We start from the raw sequence: 21,744 nt of genomic DNA, 5'->3' as shown, positions 1-21,744 counted from the left end.
GTGTGTGTGTGTGTGTGTGTGTGTGTGTGTGTGTGTGTGTGTATGTGCATGCCAGAAGAGGGTGTTGGATTGCCTGGACTGGTGTTGCAGGCAGTTGTAAGCTTGAAACAGTCTCTGTCCTATGGGAGAGCAGCAAGTCTCTGAACTGCACAGCCATCTCTCCAGTCCCCTAGAGCAACAGTTTTGGGGACTCAGAAACTGTTACGAGCTGTGTTGAGTTTCTCAGACACCAACAGCTTTATTAGGAGAGTGCCCATGCTTCAGCTAATGTTCAGAGAGGTGTAATAAGTTACCCAAAAGTAAGTGGTGAACTGATGTTTGAGTTCTAACTTCAAATTCAGTATGCCTCTAATTGTTATTGCCAAAAAACCAATTAAAGGCTAAGCAATAAGAAATTGGCAAAATTAAATAACTTGGTGTTTGAAAACATGAAAATCTTATTGATTATAATGGAAATATAAGTCTCATCTATAAATTCTGTAAATTTCACTTTTTTCTAAAAATTGCTAATATGTGTGTGTGTGTGTGTGTGCACATGTGATGTATGTGGGTATGTGTGCACGTGTGGAACACAGGTGGAGAGCGGAGGACAGCCTTGTGGAACTGGCTCTCTCCTCCCACCTTTTTGCAGGTCCTGGGAACTGACCCCAGGCTTCTGTTGCAAGCTTCCATACTCCAGGAGTCAGCTAGCCAGCTTAAAATTTTTATTAAAAAAAAAAAAAGCCATTGTAACTTTTTGTTGTTTTTTTGGCACAGAATCTTGCTATGTAACTCAGGCTGGTTTTGAACTTACTGTGTAGTCCTGGTTGTTTACAGGGACACTCGCCTTGCCTCAGTCTCACACGCATGTGCCTCCATGCCTAACTTTACACTGTAATGTCATAAAGTCATAAGCAGTCTGTTACAATCCTCCCCCTCAGGTTTTGTTCTGAAAGTGTTAAGCATTGCTGAAGGAAACAACTAGAAGCTGGACCAGAGAATGGCAAATACCTACGTCACTACGTCTGATGGGTACTACCTCGCTGAACCCACACAGTATTATGGTATGTAATAAAAATAAAGTGTTTTCTTTGTGTGTGTGTGTCTGGAGAGATGACTCTGCAGTTAAGAGCACTGGCTGCTTTTCCAGATGATCAGAGTTCAATTCCCAGCACCCACATGTTTGCTCATAACCATCTGCAATTCCACTTCTGGAGACTCTGATACTTTTCTCTGGCCTCCTCTAGTGCCGGGCACACAAGAAGTACACAGACATATATTAATGAAAAATTCACACACACACACACACACACACACACACACCCCACACAAAATAAATAAGTCTAAAAAACTGTATTCAGTTAAAAGAAGAATTAACTCACAAAAATTCAAGTTAGTTTTAAGGACAGATGGAGGCAAGCTTTTATGTCAAATTGTACATGAACCTTACAGTACTTATGGTTGATAGATTTTTTTTTGAAGATTTATTAATTTTGTGTGTGTGTGTGTGTGTGTGTGTGTGTGTGTGTTTGCAGCTCAGGTTCCCATGGAAGTCAGAGGCATTGGATCTGCTTGGAACTGGAGTTTGTGAGCTGCTATGTGGGTGCTGGGAACTGAATCCTGGTCCCCTGCAAGAGCAGAATACATTTTTTTTTTCTTCTTTCATGCATTACATTGTGACCATAGTTTCCCTCCCTCGCCCCCTCCTCTGTCTCCCTGACTAAGTCTCTCCTCCAGATCCACCCCTTTTGCCTCCCATCAGAAAAGAGCAGGCCTCCCAGGCACATCAACTGGACATGACATAACAAGCTACAAAAGACTAGGCACATACCATCACATCAACGCCGGACTAAGCAGCCCACTAGGAAGAAAGGGGTCCCGCAAGCAGGCAGAAGAGCCAGAGACTTCCCTCCCGCTGCCACCACGCACAGTTAGGAATCCCACAAGAATACATAGAACTCATTTGTAAAAGCTGAGCCTCAGTCCGGTCGTGGTCGCACACGCTTTAATCCCACCATTTGGGAGGCAGGGGCAGGCGGANTTCTGAGTTCGAGGCCAGCCTGGGATAAACAGAGAAACCCTGTCTTGAAGGGAAAAAAAAGCCTCCTCTCCAGCACTTGAAAAAATTGTTAAGATTTGTTTACTTATTTTTCTATTTTATGCGTATATCTGTGTGTGACTTTGTGAGTCTCTATGTACCACGTGCGCGCAGGTGCCTGGGAAGGTGAGAAGCTGGGGTGACAGGCAGTTGTGAGCCCCCCTGTGGATGCTGGGAATTGAGCCCTGGGCTCTTGGTGAGGGCTGCAAGGGCTCTTAATTCCTGGGCGATCTCCTCAGGTCCCAGCTACGCTTGAAATGTTACTATTAATATAAATTTCGTAAAGCAGAAAGAAATGAAAAAAAAAATGTAGGTAGCAGTAGAAATTTCTACACAAACACTATAGCAATGTTATAGATGTACTCTTACACACAGTTTTCAAAGGAACTTAAACTCTCATTCCACGGAGTAAGAAAGATTTACTTTGGCAGTCAGCCAGTAAGGGCCCCTTTCTTTTTTAAAAAATGGGTAACTGTTTTACTGATTTCTTTTCCCTGGTTGGTTTGTGGTGCTGGGGATTGAGCCCAGGACCTTGGCATGTTCTGCGAACACTTTACGAGAGAACTATCTTCCCAGAAACATTTTTCTTGTATCAAGCTATTTGATAATATTCAGTCCTGCACTGGGATGCTATTGGGTTGTAAATGACTTGTGGGAATGATTTTTATTGTTCTGGATGGATGGTGGAATGTTGAAGATCATTTAAAATCTAATTATCTGATGACTTAGCTCCAGGAAAAATACAACGCTTACCAACTACAGACACAGCATAATTCAAGGGCTGCTTGGTTCTTTCGGAGCTAATATTTTGAATTAAGCCCAGTAGTGTTCCTGAAAACAGGAAGTAAATTAGCTCTCAGAATTTCTGATGATCATGACCATCATTGATCCTGTGCCGTCTTATAGTTTATATGTGCTTTAAATTTTTATTTATTTACATTTTTTTTTCTCTACCAGGCTTTGTATGAGAGACTACTTGAGATTCTGGGAATACTCTTTCTGCCTCCCATCTCATTGTAGGGATGCTAAGATTAGAAATGTGGACCACTACATCAGGCTCTGGATGGCCTCTGGGTATAGAACCGGCCTGTCATCAGCTTGTGTGATTAATGCTTTTATGGGTCGAGCCATTTTGAGGACCCTAGGCTATGCTTTTAAAAAATTGTATGTGTCCCAAGAACACACACACACACACACACACACACACACGGATGATCAAGCATGCAACATACATTGCAGCATACTCATGCTGCAGTGTAAGTATAGAGGTCATATGCCAACCTTGGTCATCATTCTCGCTTTCCATATGGCTTGAGATAGTCTCTGTTTGGTGATTGCCCTTCTGTGTGTACCTCTCATCTTGCTGAAGTCACGCTGGGATTACAATGTACATTCGGGTCCAGATGTATGTGGGTTCTGAGACCCAACTCAGGGCTTTTACTTGAACACTTTAGCCCACTGAGCCCAGCCATCTTAATCCGTCTTTAACTATCACATTCCATTTAAATCTTATAGTAACTCTTCAAGGTTGAGACGTTGATCTACATATACACAATAAGTTGAAAAAGAAGCTAGTAACACAGGGATACAAGAGTTAAAAGAGATGCTAAGATGCTTGTGACCAAGCCCGCTCCTTCAGTCGACAGGTTCTCCAGCGCAAGCGTGAGGATTGAAAAGAACAAGGACAGTTAGACAACGTTGGAGCGTGACCTCAGTCAATTCTGAGACTGAAGGCAAATTTAATTTTCCCAATCCACTTTTATGCCATTTTAATTACATGCAAGTATTAAGGGCGAGCAGTACAATAAGGAACTAACAAGGCAGTGGGCAAAGTCCTGTGATCACTCCCTTGACAGTTGTTTAAAAGGGCTTGTCAGAATGACCAAAATACTTGAGCCCACTTCCTTGTCCAAGTCCAAAATCTTGCCTGAAGCCTACTTCTTTTGTTGCACCCTAAAATTAAAATTCCTGCCTTACCCTAATTCCCTATTATAGCTTAAACTTAGATTCCTTATCATGCCTGAGCTTTTGTTCCTGTCATGGCCAATGGCAGATTCCTGCCTGAAGCCCATTTCCTTGTCCTTGGCCAATGTCAGACTCCTGCCAAGCAGCACCCCAAAAAGCTCACCACATGCTTTAAAGAAGTCTGACAAAAGGCTATTTGCTCTTGTTTTGTTTTATTTGAAGTGTGTGGGTTTTTTTTCCTTTTGGGGTAAGTTAATTCGTTAATTTATATTGTTTATAGCCTGGCTGTACTTTACAGCTGTAACTGTTAAGGTTAGAGAGACAGGTGTGGCTCAGTAGGTGCTTGCAATTGGATTGTTTTTCAGATAAAAGGTTTATCAGAGCTGGCTTCATGGTGGGTCGGAAACAAATTCAGCAGTCTTAGGGAGCAAAAAGGACATCCTATTAATTTTTTAAATAAAAAACATTTTTTTTTGGAGACAAGGTTTTATTGAGTAAGGGTGTTCTTTTAAGGTCCCTTACTGTGAAATTGGGAGAGGCAGCTGTTGTGCCCCCAGGAAGTGGGTCTTAAGTTGACATTACCAAATTAGGCCAAGAGGCACTGTTGTTCTATGTAGCATGAAATATTAAAAAAAAAAAATGCAATCCATGCTATCTCCCGCAAGGCACCTGCTGGCCTTGTTCTTATCTCACGGAGAATCTCTGACCTGGAGCTCTGAAATCTCTTCACCCAGCTCGCTAAGTTCCCAAGGCAGGTCTCTGCCACGCCAGTCCCACACTTCCAAATTCCCGTGGCTGGCTGGGACAGGTGTAGGATGGGCCACACTATCGTACCGTTTGTCTGGAACTCAATCAAGTTGCTGTGTGAAGGAAAACACCACACAATCTTAGTTTAGAATCAAAAGACAACGTTGGGCACAGCAGCTAGCATTCTTATTAGATCCAATAGGCTTACTATTATTGTAAGCCATTCTAAGTTAAATCCTGAACCGGAGGTCTCTGCTACCTACATTTTTGCTCCATCGTCCTTCCAGTCCAAAAGCCTCCTCCCTTTCTTCTACCACCCCTGTCCCTCCACCGACCTGGAAGTCCAGCCTACTCGCCCAGTGATTGGTTTTCTTTGCAATCTTTATTCATTAGAAGAGTCACTTGAAGTACACGATTCACTCCTTTTCCCAGGCAACCCCTCTTGGGGAAGCAGAATTATCATCAAAATACAAACAGCACCATGGCTATCCACAACAGTTCTATGTGGCTTGGGCTGGACAGGTATTTAGAAAGTCCCAAGAACATTCTGGATAAGAATATAATGGGCCTAGTTAAAACCCAACTAACGGGTTGTGGCTGTGGTCAGCCTGCCTCTGGGCCTGTGTGGGATGCTGAAAGCATTCTTACCATGCCTGAAACCTTCTCTGCTGTGCTGTGGCAACAACCACATGTATAAGGTAGGGAAAAAACTCAATTAAAAATCTGGGAGATAGCGGGGCGTGATGGCGCACGCCTTTAATCCCAGCACTCAGGAGGCAGAGGCAGGCAGATTTCTGAGTTCGAGGCCAGCCTGGTCTACAAAGTGAGTTCCAGGACAGCCAGGGCTACACAGAGAAACCCTGTCTCAAAACACCAAAAAAAAAAAAAAAAAAAAAAAAAAAAAGAGAGAGAGAGAGAGAGAGAGAGAGAGAGAGAGAGAGAGAGAGAGAGAGATTCTGCCTCCCTTAAGGAGAGAGACTAGATTGGTACATGCCCCACTAGCAACTCTAATGCCCTTTCTTCTGGCTCTTGACCCACCTCGGCACACCTCTGGGGTCATAGCATTTAGTAGGTATTGTAGTTCCATTTACTGTGTTCCTATTGTGCTGGAAGGCAAGCCCTGAGATGGAGTAGATGAACTAACTTTCTGTTGAGTATAAAACATTTTAAAGTTTAAAACAATCATGAACTTTTTTGACCTTTTATGATTTGTTCTTTTTTATGTTAATAAAACCAGATATTTTGCCAGAACAATTCCATTATCAGCTGTGTGACACGGATTTCCAAGAACCACCCTACTGTCAATATTCCCCTGCTCAGTTCCCTCCAGTGTTACAGTCCCCATCTTTACAAAGCCATTTCAACACACATGGCTTGGATCCACAGTACATTGGAGGCAGTTGGTGCGGACTCGACGCTCGAGAATCTAGTCAGTCCACTTATGTGGTTGTTCACGATGATGAAGATGAATTCCCTGGGACACAAAGGTGCAGACCAACTTGTTCTTTACGCTGGAAGGGACAAGATGAGCTCTGCATGGTCTGTGGTGATAAGGCATCAGGATATCACTACAATGCACTTACCTGTGAGGGCTGCAAAGGTAAGGGTCAGGCGCAACCAAACGCACAGTGCTGTATACACACACACACACACACACACACACACACACACACACGCACGCACGCACTCGTGCAATTGTTCTAAAACATGAGAAACAAAACCAGGAAAAAGCATGTCTAAAGGGGTCAATCTGTGTGATCAAAGATAGGAGAATAAAATGTTAAGTTTAAGGTTAGTTTCTTTTCTTCTTTGTAGCCCTGGCTGGCCTAGACCTCCTTATGGAGATCAGGTTGGCTTTGAACTCACAGATATCTGCCTGTCTCTGCTTTCTAGGTGCTGGGATTAAAGGTGTGGGCCACCATGCCTGGCTCATTTCTTTCTTTCTTTTTTTTCTCTTCCCTTGTCTTCCCCTTCGTCCCCATCTTCTTCTCATCTTTCTTCTTTTTTGAGAAAAGGTCTCTCTATGCATCCCTGGCTGTCCTGGAACTCTCTGTATAGACCAGGCTGTACTTGAACTGTCAGAAATCCACCTGCCTCTGTATCCTTACTGCTGGCATTAAGAGCATTCACTACCAGGTCTGTCTCTTCATTTTTGATGAAGACTTTCACACTTTACTTTAAACTTGATATATATAAGCAAATGTTTTCCCTATTTCTAGAAGAATTTGATGCTGGAACAAAACATGGCAATGTAAAGATCTATTAACATGACACCCTTTTATGTGGTTGATAAAATTTACACACTTGGAGAAAATTTGAAATAAATAACCTCTATGATTCTATTCTAAGTCAACAGATTTTTAAAAAAGTGTTCTGTATAGAAAGAGAACAAACTGAAAGTCTGGAAGAGAGCGCCAGTGTTTGCAATGATATTTGTAAAGAACGGAAGCTTCTTTGATAACAGTTCTGAAACAGTCTAGCACTCTGGAAATTGATAAACATCAGGTTAGGAATACAGACCTATGGTAGAACACTTAGCACCTACTTTTGGATTTGATCCTAGTACCCTCTGAAACAAAACAAAACAACCCAAACAACAGAAAACAGTTTCGCCAATAGAACACAAACATGTTTGTGTAGGGCAAAATTTTACCTGTAAATCTTACACCTCTATACTGGCAAAGAATAGCCAAAGGAAACGAGGTAACAGAGTCCCGAGGGGAGAAGTTAGGCGGGGGTGGCATGCTTTTGAAGGTTACTGTTAAAACTGAGCTGAAGAACCAGGCATAGTTTTGAAAACCTGAGCTGAGCTTTTTCTTCCTTCGTTGAATTGAAATGGCAAAACTCCATCTCTCAAGTGTCCACTGGAAGAGAGTAAGTGGTGGGGCATTGGGACAACTCATAGGAGAGAGAGCAGGAAATGGCAGGGGTTACTGTGTAGTAAGGTTCGAGGGAGGAAAGGGGATGAGAAACTATCTGGCAAGTGCTCAGAAAGGGGGAGGGGCCATCTGCTGGGGGAGGAGCCACCTTTGTGGGCTGGAACTCAAACTGTGAGGGTTTAGAAAAGAGAGGCTTTTCTGATATTTTTGTTTATTTTAGGTAACCATGTATTCTCTCAAAGGAAACTTGAGAGATGCATTGTGGGATGTTGGTATTTTGTATAATGCAGTTAAAAAAATCTTATAGGTAATTTACCTATAGTAGGGTAGAGAGTTGTCTTAATGTGATAAAGATACTCGGTTTAATCTCTAGACATTATAAAACAAGACCCAGCCTCAGGATGTCAACTGGACTATACCAACTGGAAAGAATTAGCTAACTTTCCAGATAAATGTATATTTAAAAAAAAAATATCTGGAGGAAAAAAAAACCTATTTAATTGAAATACTCTAGTTAACTTGATTACTTTCTATAAAGGTAAAATGTTAATAAAAATGAGACGTAACTAAGTATATCCATGTTAATCTTTGACGATCTTTGTTGTTAGGCTTTTTCCGACGTAGCATTACCAAGAATGCAGTGTATTCTTGCAAGAACGGTGGCCACTGTGAAATGGACATGTACATGCGCAGAAAATGCCAAGAGTGCAGACTGAAGAAGTGTAAGGCGGTGGGGATGTTGGCAGAATGTAAGTGCCAGTGCGTTCATGGCTTGCTTTCCTGAGGGGGATTTAGCTTTTCCCAGCCTTACCTTCCTGACAGGGAAGACATGATAGTGGTGGTGGTTTTCCCAGGGTGAGGCTCACCCATTTCACTAGGGATGTGCTGACTGACCCCTGTGATTTCCACAAATGTTCGAAACTTGGGTGTGTAATTTGTGTTAGTGGAGGACTGTATTCACACTCTCCTCTATATAACAAAAATGAATTTAAAAATAATAAAAAATAAAAATTTTCCAACCTTCTTGAGAACATAAAGCATTCTTCAAGAGTTATTTTGAACATGGCCATATTCGTTTGTATATGCACACCACACACACATGTACAGTAATTGCTCCACGTGGATGGCCCTTTATCAATTTAAGTAGTGATTCCCCTAAATGTTGCCCTGTCCTATATCGCTCTAATTTTGAATCAGTTATAGCTCCACCTTAGTCAGATGCTCTCTGGGACTGGAGAGTAGCCCAGCAGTTAAGAGCATTAGCGGAGGGCCTGGGCCCGGTTCCCAGCTTCCACATGGCAGCTCACAATCATTTATAACTCAGTTCCTGAGCATCCCGGGCCCTCTTCTGACCTCTGCAGGCACATGTAAACAAAACACTTATACACATAAAATAAAAGAAATCTACATAGTGATTTTAAAAAGATCTCATATTTTTCTGTTACTTAACCTAAAATATAACTGCCTTGAAAAGTGCAAAGTTAAAGTTAGTAGTCCCCAAAAAGAAAGAGAGGGGGAAGAGAAAGAAGAGAAAAGGAGGAAGAGGAGAAGGGGTTCTCAGAGTCCTAACACACGGCAGTCTTAGGACAATTGAAGGGTAAATGGATCTCTGGATCCCTGACGTCCTCATATGTAAAGCCCACTAATAGTCTCACGAGTGTCAGGCCCAATCTCTGAATAGCAGCACATTAGCAGGTGAGCATTGGGAGATACAACTCAGTCCAAAGCAGCCCTTGAATAGTTGTCTTTTATTTTATTCATTAATTTAATTTGTATTCAGGATCTCACTATGTAACTAACCTGGAACTTGCTAAGTACTCCATCCAGGCTGGCATCAAACTCAGAGATCCTCCTGCCTCAGCCCTCCAATTTCTGGCCCAAAAGTTGTCTTTTAACCTGTGTCAGGAAATGTATGTGAAAGGGAAGTCAGAGTCCTCTGAGGGACTCTATACATAAAATAAGTCATCTTTCACTTTAACTTAAAGAAATTCTGAAGCCGGGCGTGGTGGCACACGCCTTTAATCCCAGCACTCAGGAGGCGGAGGCAGGAAAAAAAAAAAAAAAAGAAAGAAAGAAAGAAGAAAGAAAGAAAGAAATTCTGGCACAGTGAAGCTGGAGAGAATTGGTGAGCACAGTCACCGTGATGGTGAGCACAAGCCTGGTCCACACCCTGCCACTGTTGCTTGGCTCTGCTCACTACATTTACCTTTCAGTTGTCCCAATACTGCCATGTGCTAGTGCTCTGATGGCCCCTTCTCTTCTTCCTTCTCTCATTCTCCTCTCCCTTTCTTCCTTTCTTTTCCTCTTCCTCCTCTTCTTCCTCCTCTTCCTCCTCCTCTTTCTCCTCTTGTGGTTTTCCTTCTTGAGGTCCTGGGGGTTGAGTTTAGGTTTCTCACATCCTAGACAATCTACCACTAAGCTACACCCATAGATTCCTTTTCTCTAAAAAACATTGAAGGCAGGGTTTATCTGAGATGACATACAATGTATGATCATCTTGTAACATCTTAAGTAGTTGGTGTTACAGGTGTTTACTACCATGTTCAATACTGGATATGCTTAAAATGGCTTCACTGTTTTGTGTATCCTGTTCTCTGACAAATAATAAAACAATATAGGAGGGCTTTTTTGTTTTGTTCTATACTTCAGCTCCTCATCAGTTTTTTATTTTATAGGTGTGTTTTTTTTAAATACTTATGAAAATGACAGGTATATTAATACTTGAGTACTTTTAGTAGCTGCTAAAAGTTCTTAGGGTAGCTGCTGCTGATGACACAAATGGAAGATTAAACACGCAATAAAACAGCAGTCCCCAGGCTGGAGAAATAGCTCAGCGATTAAGAGCATACACTACTCTTGCAGAAGACCTGAGTTCAGGTCTCAGCACCCATATTGGGTGGCTCACAACCAGCTATAGTCCCAGCTCAAGGGGCAATGACCCCTCTGGGCTCTGTGGGCACCTGCACTCACGTGTACATTTCCCCATACAGACTCATACAAGTAATTATAAAATATTTAAAAACAAACAAAACAATCCTCAAATAAATATTTTTTGCCTTTGAAAAAGAGTTAAATGCTTTGTCTGACTTATAGGAAAAGTTGACAGCTTATTTTTAAAAATCCTAAGATAGGGGGCTGTAGAGATGGCTCAGCGGTTAAGAACACTGACTGCTCTTCCAAAGGTTCTGAGTTCAAATCCCAGCAACCACATTGTGACTCACAACCATCTGTAATGAGAACTGACACCCTCTTCTGCTGTGTCTAAGGATAGCTACAGTGTATGTACATATAATAAAAATAAATAAATCTTTAAAAAATCCTAAGATAGTTTTTTTAACCTTATTAATAAAACCAGTGATAATAGTTATAGATAATGTAATTCTACTACTCTATCAAATAACTTTCACTTCCAAGATGCAACTGGTGTGTGAATTTCTTATGTAAAAATCTAAACATGCCGGGCGTGGTGGCGCATGCCTTTAATCCCAGCACTCAGGAGGCAGAGGCAGGCAGATTTCTGAGTTCGAGGCCAGCCTGGTCTACAAAGTGAGTTCCAGGACAGCCAGGGCTACACAGAGAAACCCTGTCTCAAAAACCAAAAAAAAAAAAAAAAAATCTAAACATAATTTGGAAATGAAGAATTAATTCTTAATCTTTGTTATAACTATTTTTAAGCAGACAAGGTGTCTATGAAGGGAAAAGCAGTATAGGAAATTTAATAGATGCATACATGCACAAGAGATGTCTATGACTATTTACTCACTGAAGACCATTTTAGTCAAATCCTACAGTGTTGTTTTCCGAGCCAAGAGTACTTAGTGTGAATTCTGTAATGCTGCAGGTTTGCTCACAGAGATCCAGTGTAAGTCAAAGAGACTTCGCAAGAACTTCAAGCACGGGCCTGCCCTGAACCCTGCCATCCAGGTGGAAGATGAAGGAGCAGACATCAAACCCGTGTCATCCACCACCGGATCCGGGAAAGGGGCAAGATGTTTCTCCCATACAGTCTCGTGTTTCTTTATGAACAGTGTGTAACAGGCACACATTACAGGTGCCCCTCTGTTTCCTTATAGGTTCAGGACAACATGACTCTAACTCAAGGGGAACATCGGCTTCTGAATACCATAGTGACTGCGCACCAAAAATCCATGGTTCCCTTAGGGGAAACAAGCACACTTGTATGTAGCCATTACTGGCAAGATATAACTTGAAATGAATGTTATCATTTCCTAATGATAGCAAGAACAGTAAAAGAATAATACCCCAGTAATTATCAGAAAGACAATAATATGGATCATTTTTATTTCTTTTTATGGACCAGCTGCAGGAGGGTTCCAACCCTGAACTGAGTTTCCTGAGACTGTCAGAGGTATCAGTCCTGCACATACGAGGGCTGATGCAGTTTACCAAGGGACTCCCAGGTAAAATTCTGTTTCATTATTTTTTTAGGATTTATTTATTTTTATGTTTATGTGTTATGCATGTTTTGATTGCAATTATATATCCGTATCATGTACACACCATATTGTAGAGGCCAGAAGAGAGTGTTGGATCCCCTAGAGCTGGAGTTTCCTACTGATGGTTGTGAATTACCGTGTGGGCGCTGGAACCAGGGTCTCTGCAAGAGTAAGAAATGTTCTTAACTGCTGACCTGCCTTTCCAGCCTCCAGTTTTCTTTTTTAAAGGGATAGTATATCAAACAAAAATTTCTAGTTGTGGTACTAGATCTACAGCTCAGAGGCAGAGCACCTGTCTGATGTGTGTGAGGCCCTGGGTTTTCTAGCAATGTTGCTTCTAACTAAAAAAAAAAAAAAGATGTTTATTTATCTTTGTCAATTAATCAGATGAATGACAATCTAAATATTTACAAAAATTATTATAGGGGCTGGCGAGATGGCTCAGTGTTAAGAGCACCGACTGCTCTTCCGAAGGTCCTGAGTTCAAATCCCAGTCAACCATATGGTGGCTCACAACCATCCGTAACGAAATCTGATGCCCTCTTCTGGGGTGTCTAAAGACAGCTACAGTGTACTTACATATAATAAATGAATGTATCTTTAAAAAAATTATTATAATGATGTGGGTTTTCGTAGATGAAACAAGAAAAAAAGAAAGTTTCCTCTATAATACTAGAACAAGTCACAGTTTGACTAAAACTTATATATAACTCAGCATTATTATATGTTTACAGGTACAGAAACTCGTTATAAAATTACATTCTTCAAGGCTAATGCAGCTATGTTGATTTGTCCTTGCTGTAAGAAAGTGTCACCTAGTTCTGATAAAAGTGTCCTAAAATAGAAAAAAGAATTTTATTCAGATTTGAATTTATATACTATTGTTATTCGCCAGAAGCACTTAGGGTTAATAAATAAATATTTTTATACATTTAATTTAATGAACATTCTCTTTTGATTTCTGTTTCTTCATGCTTTATTTTTTTAAGGATTTGAAAATTTAACCACTGAGGATCAGGCTGCCTTACAGAAGGAGTCCAAAACTGAAGTGATGTTCCTTCATATAGCCCAGCTTTATGATGGGAAAGACTCAACCTCTGGAAGTAAAAAGAAAAACAGAATTTTATTCAACTTTAAGTACACACAGATACAGACAGACAGACAGACACACACACACTTTTTAACACTTTTTTTTAAAAAATAGACTCTCATGTAGCCCAGGCTATGTAGAGGATCTTGAACTCCTGCCGTGTCTGTTCTCACCTGCCAACCATAAACCTAGAGTGGCGCCTCTATGCCTGGCTTATATGGTGCTGGGGACAGGAGCCAGCCGGGGCCTGTGCTTAGTAAGCCAGAACTCTTAACTGAGTGCATCATCAGCCTTTCATTTATCTTTTCATTTTGTTTTACCTGTTAGTATAGGAACAATTGTCTCATAATAGCTGTTTATAAATAGTTTCACATTCACCTAGCATTTTCTTTCCACAATATAATTCTTTTAAAAATTGTATTTCTTATTCTTGCGAGAATTGTATACATGTACTAAGTGTTTTTTAAAATCTTACTCACCTCACTTCCTTCCTGCCAGCTCCTCTAGAATTCCCCACACATCTCTCTCCTAACTTCATGTCTTCCCCTGATCCTTCTTTTTCAAAATAACCCATTGAATCTAAATAGTGCTGCTCATATACGTGTGTGTGTGCGCGCGTGTGTGTGTGTGTGTGTGTGTGTGTGTGTGTGTGTGTGTGTATGTGTGTTCCACTGAAACATGGCCAACTTCGAGGGCTCAGTTCCCAAAAGAGACTGGACTGTTGTCCCTCCCCAGCAGCTGCCAACAGCTTCTCAGCTTCTGTGGGTGGGGCTTCTGTAGGTTGATCTTCTGAGCTCCTTAGACATGCTCTTCCAATGAGGAGGACTTTTACAGGTGATCAAACGTTAAGGCGTTGGTGATTCTAAGACACAAAGGAGCTCTGGGGAGGGCTGCGTGCTTGCTTTGAAACTTGTAACCATGGGTTACTGTTTGTGGAACACCTTTTTATTGGGGTGAAACCGTATTAGGTTAGTGTTGAACCAAGTGTGCAGGACCTCACTTCAATAAAAAATAAAAATAAAAAAACAAGTATTTTTTTTAAATCCATAAATCATTTGAACAGAGCAGAAAGCCATCATTGTTTAGTGTGTGAATGCAAGAGTCCAATCTGTAAAGTTGTATGTTGGTTGAGGACATGAGAAGAGGCAATAGGACAAAATCAAAACCAAAGCCAACAAAACATTCTCCAGTGATGCCAGCTGCCTTCGCTAGCTGTACTCATTACAGTGCATAGCCTTTTAAAATACCCTTATTTATTGGTTGTTCTTCTCTGCATACACTAGACCAGAAGGCTCTAAAGGGAGGCCCTTGATGACCTGGGCCATGATTGCTTGAGTAGTGTTTGCTTAAGAGTCTCCACAGCCTCTGGTGCACTGAGTGGTTCGTGGAGGGTGCGTGTGTTTAAGAAAGCCACTCTTAGTTTCTATTTCATTATAGTACCATGGATAACTTACTTTGGAGGGTCTTCGGTACAATCTTACAAAGTATGAACTAATATCTGTTTTATGTTTCAGTAACAAAAATGAGAAAGATATTTTAGGGGATGCGTTTTTTTTTTCTTCACATAATAGTTATGCTGGATTCTGAAAAGATACTGAATTTACTATTTATATAATGATTAAGAAAGAATATCAGCCTTTGTGTTTTTCTCTTTTGCTAGGTACTATGAGACCAGCAAAGCCCTCAGCTGGGACACTGGAGGTGCATAATCATAGGGGTGATGAAAGTGTTCATTCTTCAGAAAACTTTCTCAAGGAAGGCTACCCTTCGGCTACTCTAACTGGTAACACTGCAGTAGGAAGGATCACCTTGGGTGGACGAGCTTCCTTTTCTCCCCTTTTCATTGCATTACAAAGAGAAGGCCATGGGCTTTCTCACAGCTCACAGGCATCTCTGTGGTGGTTAAGGCATTTATAGACACAACCAATACAGTTGTTAGTGTTGGCAGGCCATCAGTGAGCAGTCTATTTGTAACCATTTTCTTACTTTGGCTTCATCATGGCAATTCTTTCCCTACTTAATTGTGAAACCATTTGGGGCCTCTGAATTATTCTTTGCATTTTTTTTCTTCAAAGTTTCCCAGGATGATGATAATATACAGCCAACATCCCAGTATCAAGCACATTTATGGGTAGAAGGGTAAGCCTTACTGTAGATAATAGAGATACATGGAGAGTGGCTTCTGCAGGCTAAAGGCTCTCAGTCCCACAGCCTCCTCCTTGGTCCATGTGGTGACAACCTCTCATTGTTCTGGTCCTTTTCAATAGCACACCTAATGAGCCCACCCTTGAGGTTCAGGCCTGGGCTTCAAGGACACAACAAAGGGGATTGTCTGTGTCGGCCATCACACCAGTAGCCATCTTGAACCCCACTCTCTTTTCAATTTTCTTATACTGTTTGAGAGAAGAAAAGACAATCCCAATGTGTTTGCTTCTGTGCTCCATTCTGATGAAAATTCACTTATATTAATCTTTTCAGATATTACTAAAGAATTTATTGCCTCACTGTCTTACTTCTACAGAAGAATGAGTGAACTTCAGGTAACGGATACTGAATATGCTCTGCTTACGGCGACAACAGTGCTTTTCTCAGGTACAGACTGAGAAGTAAGGCTTGGGGTGACCTCTGTACAGGGAATCACTAAGTTCTTTTTATTGAACTATGAAGTGAAGTTGAATGTACTGATTTCATCCCATCATGCTTTGCTTTCTATGTGCATTTCTTTAAGCTCACCACTTATGGTTATGGTTTCTTGCATCTTAAAGAAATGCTTTCTTGCCCTCGTAACCCCTCAGATATACTCTCCCGGTCCCTGATAGAGAGAGGTTCAGGTTCTTAGGGAGTTACCTATATTCTAGTTTCCACCTTACTCTTGCTCACTCCTGAGTCTACCACAGTCACACTTCACTCCACCTCTCCAATCCACTACAACCTGTCAGGATCTTCAGGACATAGTATCGCTGACTCAACTGGTCAATGCTCCGTCTTCATCTTACTTGCCCTACTGGTTTATTTTATAGAGAATATCGTAAGCGTCTGAAAGAAAATAAGGGGACATGTTGTTTCCTGTGAGCCCTTCAGTGGACTTTTGAAGCACAGTGAAGATGTCTGATGTGTTAGGATAATTTCTCATGCTTTTTTTTTTTTTTTAGTTCATAACCTTCTTGACATGCTTGTAACCTGTGTTACAAACCAGACCCAGATTGAAGTGAGACAGTCACTTAGCATGGGTAAACCATTGCTCAAGCCAGCGATGTCTTCCTAGGGGACCACTGTCCTGTGTCCTTCACCGATTCGGTCATGTTTGTGTTCTTTTATATTCTAACTTGCTGTGATATCAGGGTTTGTGAATGCTCACTAGGTATGTACATCCGAAGTTGAATCACACAGGCTCCAGTGCAGCTCCATTATATTGTCCACTTTTATTATGCTTTATTCCAAGAAGTTTTGGAAGCAACTGCACAATCAATAGGATAAAGGGTTTAGAAGTCTGGAGGGACAGCAGTGTTGGCTGTCAGCTGAATCTGAATATTTGGAAAATCAGCTCGGACTATTACCTAGGGACAGTTCACTATGGTTGGACCATAAAAGTCTTCTTTCTTTCAGTTCAGTGTAGGAATTAAGCTACAAATTCAGGATGGTGCAGTACCTTAGAGCCTCCGTGTGCTAGCTGTGTGAAGATTTCCCCATCTCTCAGGAGTGGGACTGATAACTCCTGTGGCCACCATCCTTTATCCTTCTTGGTGGGTCTTTTAAAACAAGGACTGTGTCATGCTCTCTACATTTAAGAATTTCAATGGGGCCACGGGCTCCCCTAGATTATATAGTTTTCACAAAGATATGGTCATCACATCCCTTCAGCTGATCTTTGATTTTACAGGGCTAATATTTGATTCCCAACAACTTACCCTTTCATAATCTTGGCATTTCTACTTACTGTTAGGTGAAAAAGAGTAAGTTCTCCTTGTAGACTGTAGTCCACCTAACAACCTTCCTCCAGCCTTGTTAACATTCAATACCACAAACAGAGCTAAAATCATGCAAAGAATTGCCGAAGCGTGGTGGTCTCAGGAAGTTTCCACTCCAAAAAACCACCTACTCACTAACTCATATAGGTGGCTTTGTTTCCTTTTGTTGGACATTTACAATTCTTTCTATCTATCTATCTATCTATCTATCTATCTATCTATCTATCTATCTATCTATCCATCCATCCACTGTGTGTTTGTGTGTACATGTCATGCTTGTGGGGTCAGAGGATAACCTATGGGAATTGTTTCTCTCTTTCTACCATGTGTGTCCTGGGGTTCAGGTAGTCAGGCTGGGTGATAGCATCTTTCCTGCTGGGCCATCCTACTGGAAGCTTTGTTGTTTCACTGAATCTCTGGAACATCACCCTCTTAATTTCTCTGTTCATTGGCTATTCTTTCTGTGCCTTCTTTATTCTGTCATCTTTGTCTCTCACAATGACAAATATTTAAGTTGTCCTAGGACTCAGTTTTCTTTAAAATTATTTCATGAATTTATTTACATGTTTTGCCTGTATCTATGCACCATGGTGTGCCTCATGCTGCTGAGTTCAGAAGATGTCAGGTCCCTTGGGACTCGGCTTATGGAGGTTGTGACAAGGCCCAGTTTTCTTCTGCACTGGCTTCCTTCCTTATTCCATCCTAACTCTTGGCATTAAAGGCCTGCGTGGATTTGATACTCCCATACTTATCTGTGTGCTCGCCCAGAATGCATTGAATAGCCTCCTCAAGATTTTCCATGTAACCGTCAAGCAGGTGTATCAAATTTAAAGTGCCCAAAGCTGGACGCTTGACACCTTTATACCTTAGCTTTTGGTATTCCTCCCCCATCTGGACCAAACCATATCTTCGCCTTCTAAATTGCATGTGCAATGTTTTTAAATCCTTAGTTTCTTTTCTTTCTCTTATATTCATATCACACATGTACCAATTCTTTTGATTCAACCCTAAGATATACCTAGCACTTAACTGCTTCCTACCATGTATAGCTGGGCAGCGTACTTGAATCCACTTTTCTAAGTGGATTTTCTGACTCTATGCTCTATAGACTCTCTTTGTATTAGTACACAGAGGGGTTCCCTGGAAATATAAGTCAGATGATGGTATTCCTCTGGAACTGCTGATGGCGTCCTAGTTTGCATAGATTAAAACCAAAGGTCCTTTCATTGGTCTAGTCTGTCTTGCTCCTTTTTCATCCCTGCCCATCCACATTGCTTTGATACTGATGTGCTTTGAGCTTGCAGGCTCCTGCTACAGGATCTACCATTTTTGATGCATCTTTTTCCCCCTTTCCTTGGACGTCCACACGATGCCATCTTACACTGCTTTGTCATTTTATCTATTTGTTTTTTTTTTCTTTTACCTTTTTGGGTTTGGGTTAAATGTTGTTATATCCCTGATTATTCTTTGCAAATAGCATCCTTCCACCCAAGAGTCTTATCTATTTCTCTGTTTACTTTTCTTTATAGCACATCATTATTTTGTTTTTGCTTCTTTAAAAAACATTTTTTCATTCATTGATAAAAAAGCATTTACTTTTATTGATGTGTATGTCTCCTTTGTCTATATGTGTACCCCTTGTGTTCAGTATCTGTGAGTCCACAAGAAGGTGTCATATCCCCTGGAACTGGAGTTACAGATGGCCGTGAGCCACCATGTGGGTGTGGAAATCGAACCCCAGTACTTGGGAAGAGCAGCCAGTGCTCTTAACTGTTGATAGGTCTTTCCAGACTCTGTTTTTACTTTTGAAGATGTGTGTAAGTCTCTCCTTCCCCACTTCTTCCATATTAAGAATATAAGAACAATAAAGGGAGTTTCATTGTGGTATAGTTAGCAAAATGACTGGATGAATGAAAGCTGTCTAAGCCTTCGGAACTTCCTGGTTAGCTCATCTCTTACGGTAGGAATCCAAGAAGTTTCACGCTTTACTTCTGTGGACTGTAGCGAGGTTACTTACTACTATTTTAAAGTTTCAGGCAAGCCTTCATGGCTGTTATATCCTTACTCACCGATCCCTTCCTTCCCATGTGACTTTATGGAAATTACTTAACTCCCTATATTTCAGGGAGCTAATCTGAAGAATGTGATAAAAATAGAAAGCAGCTCAGTAGAATATAGTGAAGATTAAGTAAAGTCATGAACAAAGAGAATTTAGTTAGCAAACCTAATGTGTTTTAGGGTTCTGCAAGTACTTATGATTTTATAATTCAATAACTCATTGTTTTAAGTGCATTCATTATTTTCATCACTTTGAATCATTATTAAGATAAATATGATGTTTTTCAGATCGCCCATGCCTTAAAAATAAGCAACATGTAGAAAACCTACAAGAACCAGTCCTGCAACTTTTGTTTAAATATTCAAAAATGTACCATCCAGAAGACCCACAGCATTTTGCTCACCTCATAGGGAGGCTTACTGAACTGAGAACTCTGAGTCACAACCACTCTGAAATCCTTCGCATGTGGAAAACAAAGGACCCCAGGTTGGTGATGTTATTCTCTGAGAGATGTGATCTGCACTCACTTTCCTGAAAATTTAGAGTGGTGAGGCTTGCCTTAAAATTTCATAATCAAAATTGGATGAATGATTTGAAAAATGTGAGCAAAATCATTGAGTTATCATACATCACCATAAAATGGAGATCCAAAAGGCTCATCAGGGTTTGTGGAACTTTCAACTCTTAGAAGATGAACACTCCAGGATTCTTCTCAAGATTGGATGCAAAAGGAAAAATGGAGCCATGTGGTAGCATAGGCTCTGTACTTGAGAGACAGAGGCAAGAGGACTCCATGTTTAAGGGGCTATGTAGTGAGACCTCATCTCAGAAGAAGAAAGAAAAGAACTAATGGCCATCATTTTGTCTCCAGGCCTTACATAAAGAAACGATTTTTTTTTTTTTTTTGCTTAGTTGAAACACTAATGTGTAAATGTGAACACAGGTACGTTATGGTAAGGATAAGGCAGTTTGTACGCCTCACTGATTAAGGACACATGGATGGTGTAGAAGCTAATGCTTCTTCTTCATGAAAGATTAAAGAGGAACAAACCTTTTCAAATTGTATCTGCTTTATATTTTTAATAAGTTTGTGCTAATTGTACAGAATGGTTGTTTCATTATGGAAATTTCATATGTATATATTAGATATTTCTGGCATATTTGCCACCCATCCTGTGCTCCCCACACTGCTGATGCCCTTCTCATCCCCTTAGCATTTCCCTTCCTCTTCCATGCCCTAAAAAACCAGATTCACACGCGCAAGAAAACATTTGATTCCAGTCTGAGTCTGTTTTATTTCCTTTGACATGAATATCTCATCTATTTTTCTGCAAATGACATAATTTCATTCCTCTTAAGGATGGAAAGGACTGGATAATGTATGTACACCTGTATATATTACATTTTATTTATCCATCTGCGGATGGCACATAGTTTGATTCTGTATCTTGGCCACTGTGAATCGTGCTATAATAAACCCGACTATGTAAGTTTTCATATTTTATGTGGCTCTTGATTCCTTCAGGTGTACTCCCAGGAATGGTATGGATTACATGGTAGCTCTATTTTCTTTTTTTTTTTTTTAAAGATTTATTTATTTATTATATGTAAGTACACTGTAGCTGACTTCAGACACTCCAGAAGAGGGCATCAGATCTTGTTAGGGATGGTTATGAGCCACCATGTGGTTGCTGGGATTTGAACTCTGGACCTTTGGAAGAGGAGTCAGGTGCTCTTATCCACTGAGCCATCTCACCAGCCCCTCTATTTTCAGATTTGAAGGAAACTATGTAATGATTTTTCACAGTGACTACCTTCTTCTCAATAGTGTATAAAGACTCATTTCCCTTCACAATTCTTGCCAATATATTTTCCCTTTTTCTTTTTCTAATTAAAAAAGTATAGCTGGGCGTGGTGGTGCATGCCTTTAATCCCAGCACTTGGGAGGCAGAGGCAGGCAGATTTCTGAGTTGGAGGTCAGCCTGGTCTACAGAGTGAGTTCCAGGACAGCCAGGGCTACACAGAGAAACCCTGTCTCGGAAAACCAGAAAAAGTATGTGTGTGTGTGTGTGTGTGTGTGTGTGTGTGTGTGTGTGTGTGTACGCCAAAGCACATTGTGGACATCCGAGGATAGCTCTGTGGAATATATTCTCTCCTGCCACCTTTATGGGTTGTCTCCTCTGACCTCCATGCCATGGCCTGCATGGCTTGGTTCTGGAAGCCTGACTGGGGTGATGAGTGAATGAAGGAAGAAATGACAGATACAAAGACACAAGTACAGAAAAGCTGGGATTGGGTGGTGGTTTAGTTTCTTTTTTATTGCTGCAAAGCAACACCGGGACCTTATGGAAAAAAAGCATTGAATTGGGGGCTTTCTTACAGCTTTAAAGGGTGCATCCATGAGGATTGTGGCAGGTAGCATGGCACCAGGCATGCACTGGAGCAGTATCTGAAGAGCTTACATTCTGATCTGCAAGTTGGAAGCAGGGGCGAGAAGAAAGT

General features: G+C 41.0%; 1 protein-coding gene and 1 non-coding gene across 2 annotated transcripts in view; both read left to right on the top strand.

The window, feature by feature from the left end:
* Positions 1 to 19,777, top strand: part of LOC110320612 (bile acid receptor-like) — a 24,169-nt gene extending 4,392 nt beyond the window's left edge. Inside the window, exons 2-11 of the mRNA XM_021196706.2 lie at positions 921 to 1,043; positions 6,027 to 6,389; positions 8,277 to 8,417; positions 11,510 to 11,652; positions 11,742 to 11,846; positions 11,990 to 12,089; positions 13,115 to 13,228; positions 14,876 to 14,998; positions 15,694 to 15,807; positions 19,530 to 19,777. Coding sequence (XP_021052365.1) covers positions 980 to 1,043; positions 6,027 to 6,389; positions 8,277 to 8,417; positions 11,510 to 11,652; positions 11,742 to 11,846; positions 11,990 to 12,089; positions 13,115 to 13,228; positions 14,876 to 14,998; positions 15,694 to 15,807; positions 19,530 to 19,777 — 1,515 coding nt within the window. The 5' untranslated portion in view covers positions 921 to 979. The remainder of the gene's footprint in view (positions 1 to 920; positions 1,044 to 6,026; positions 6,390 to 8,276; positions 8,418 to 11,509; positions 11,653 to 11,741; positions 11,847 to 11,989; positions 12,090 to 13,114; positions 13,229 to 14,875; positions 14,999 to 15,693; positions 15,808 to 19,529) is intronic.
* On the top strand, positions 8,476 to 8,640 carry LOC115063942. The gene has a single exon (XR_003843803.1). It is a non-coding gene; the product is annotated as a U1 spliceosomal RNA (small nuclear RNA).
* Positions 19,778 to 21,744: the final 1,967 nt, after the last annotated feature.

The sequence above is a fragment of the Mus pahari genome, chromosome 4, assembly GCF_900095145.1.
Source record: "Mus pahari chromosome 4, PAHARI_EIJ_v1.1, whole genome shotgun sequence".
Classification (NCBI taxonomy): domain Eukaryota; kingdom Metazoa; phylum Chordata; class Mammalia; order Rodentia; family Muridae; genus Mus; species Mus pahari.
This window is presented reverse-complemented; position numbering and strand designations above follow the sequence as displayed.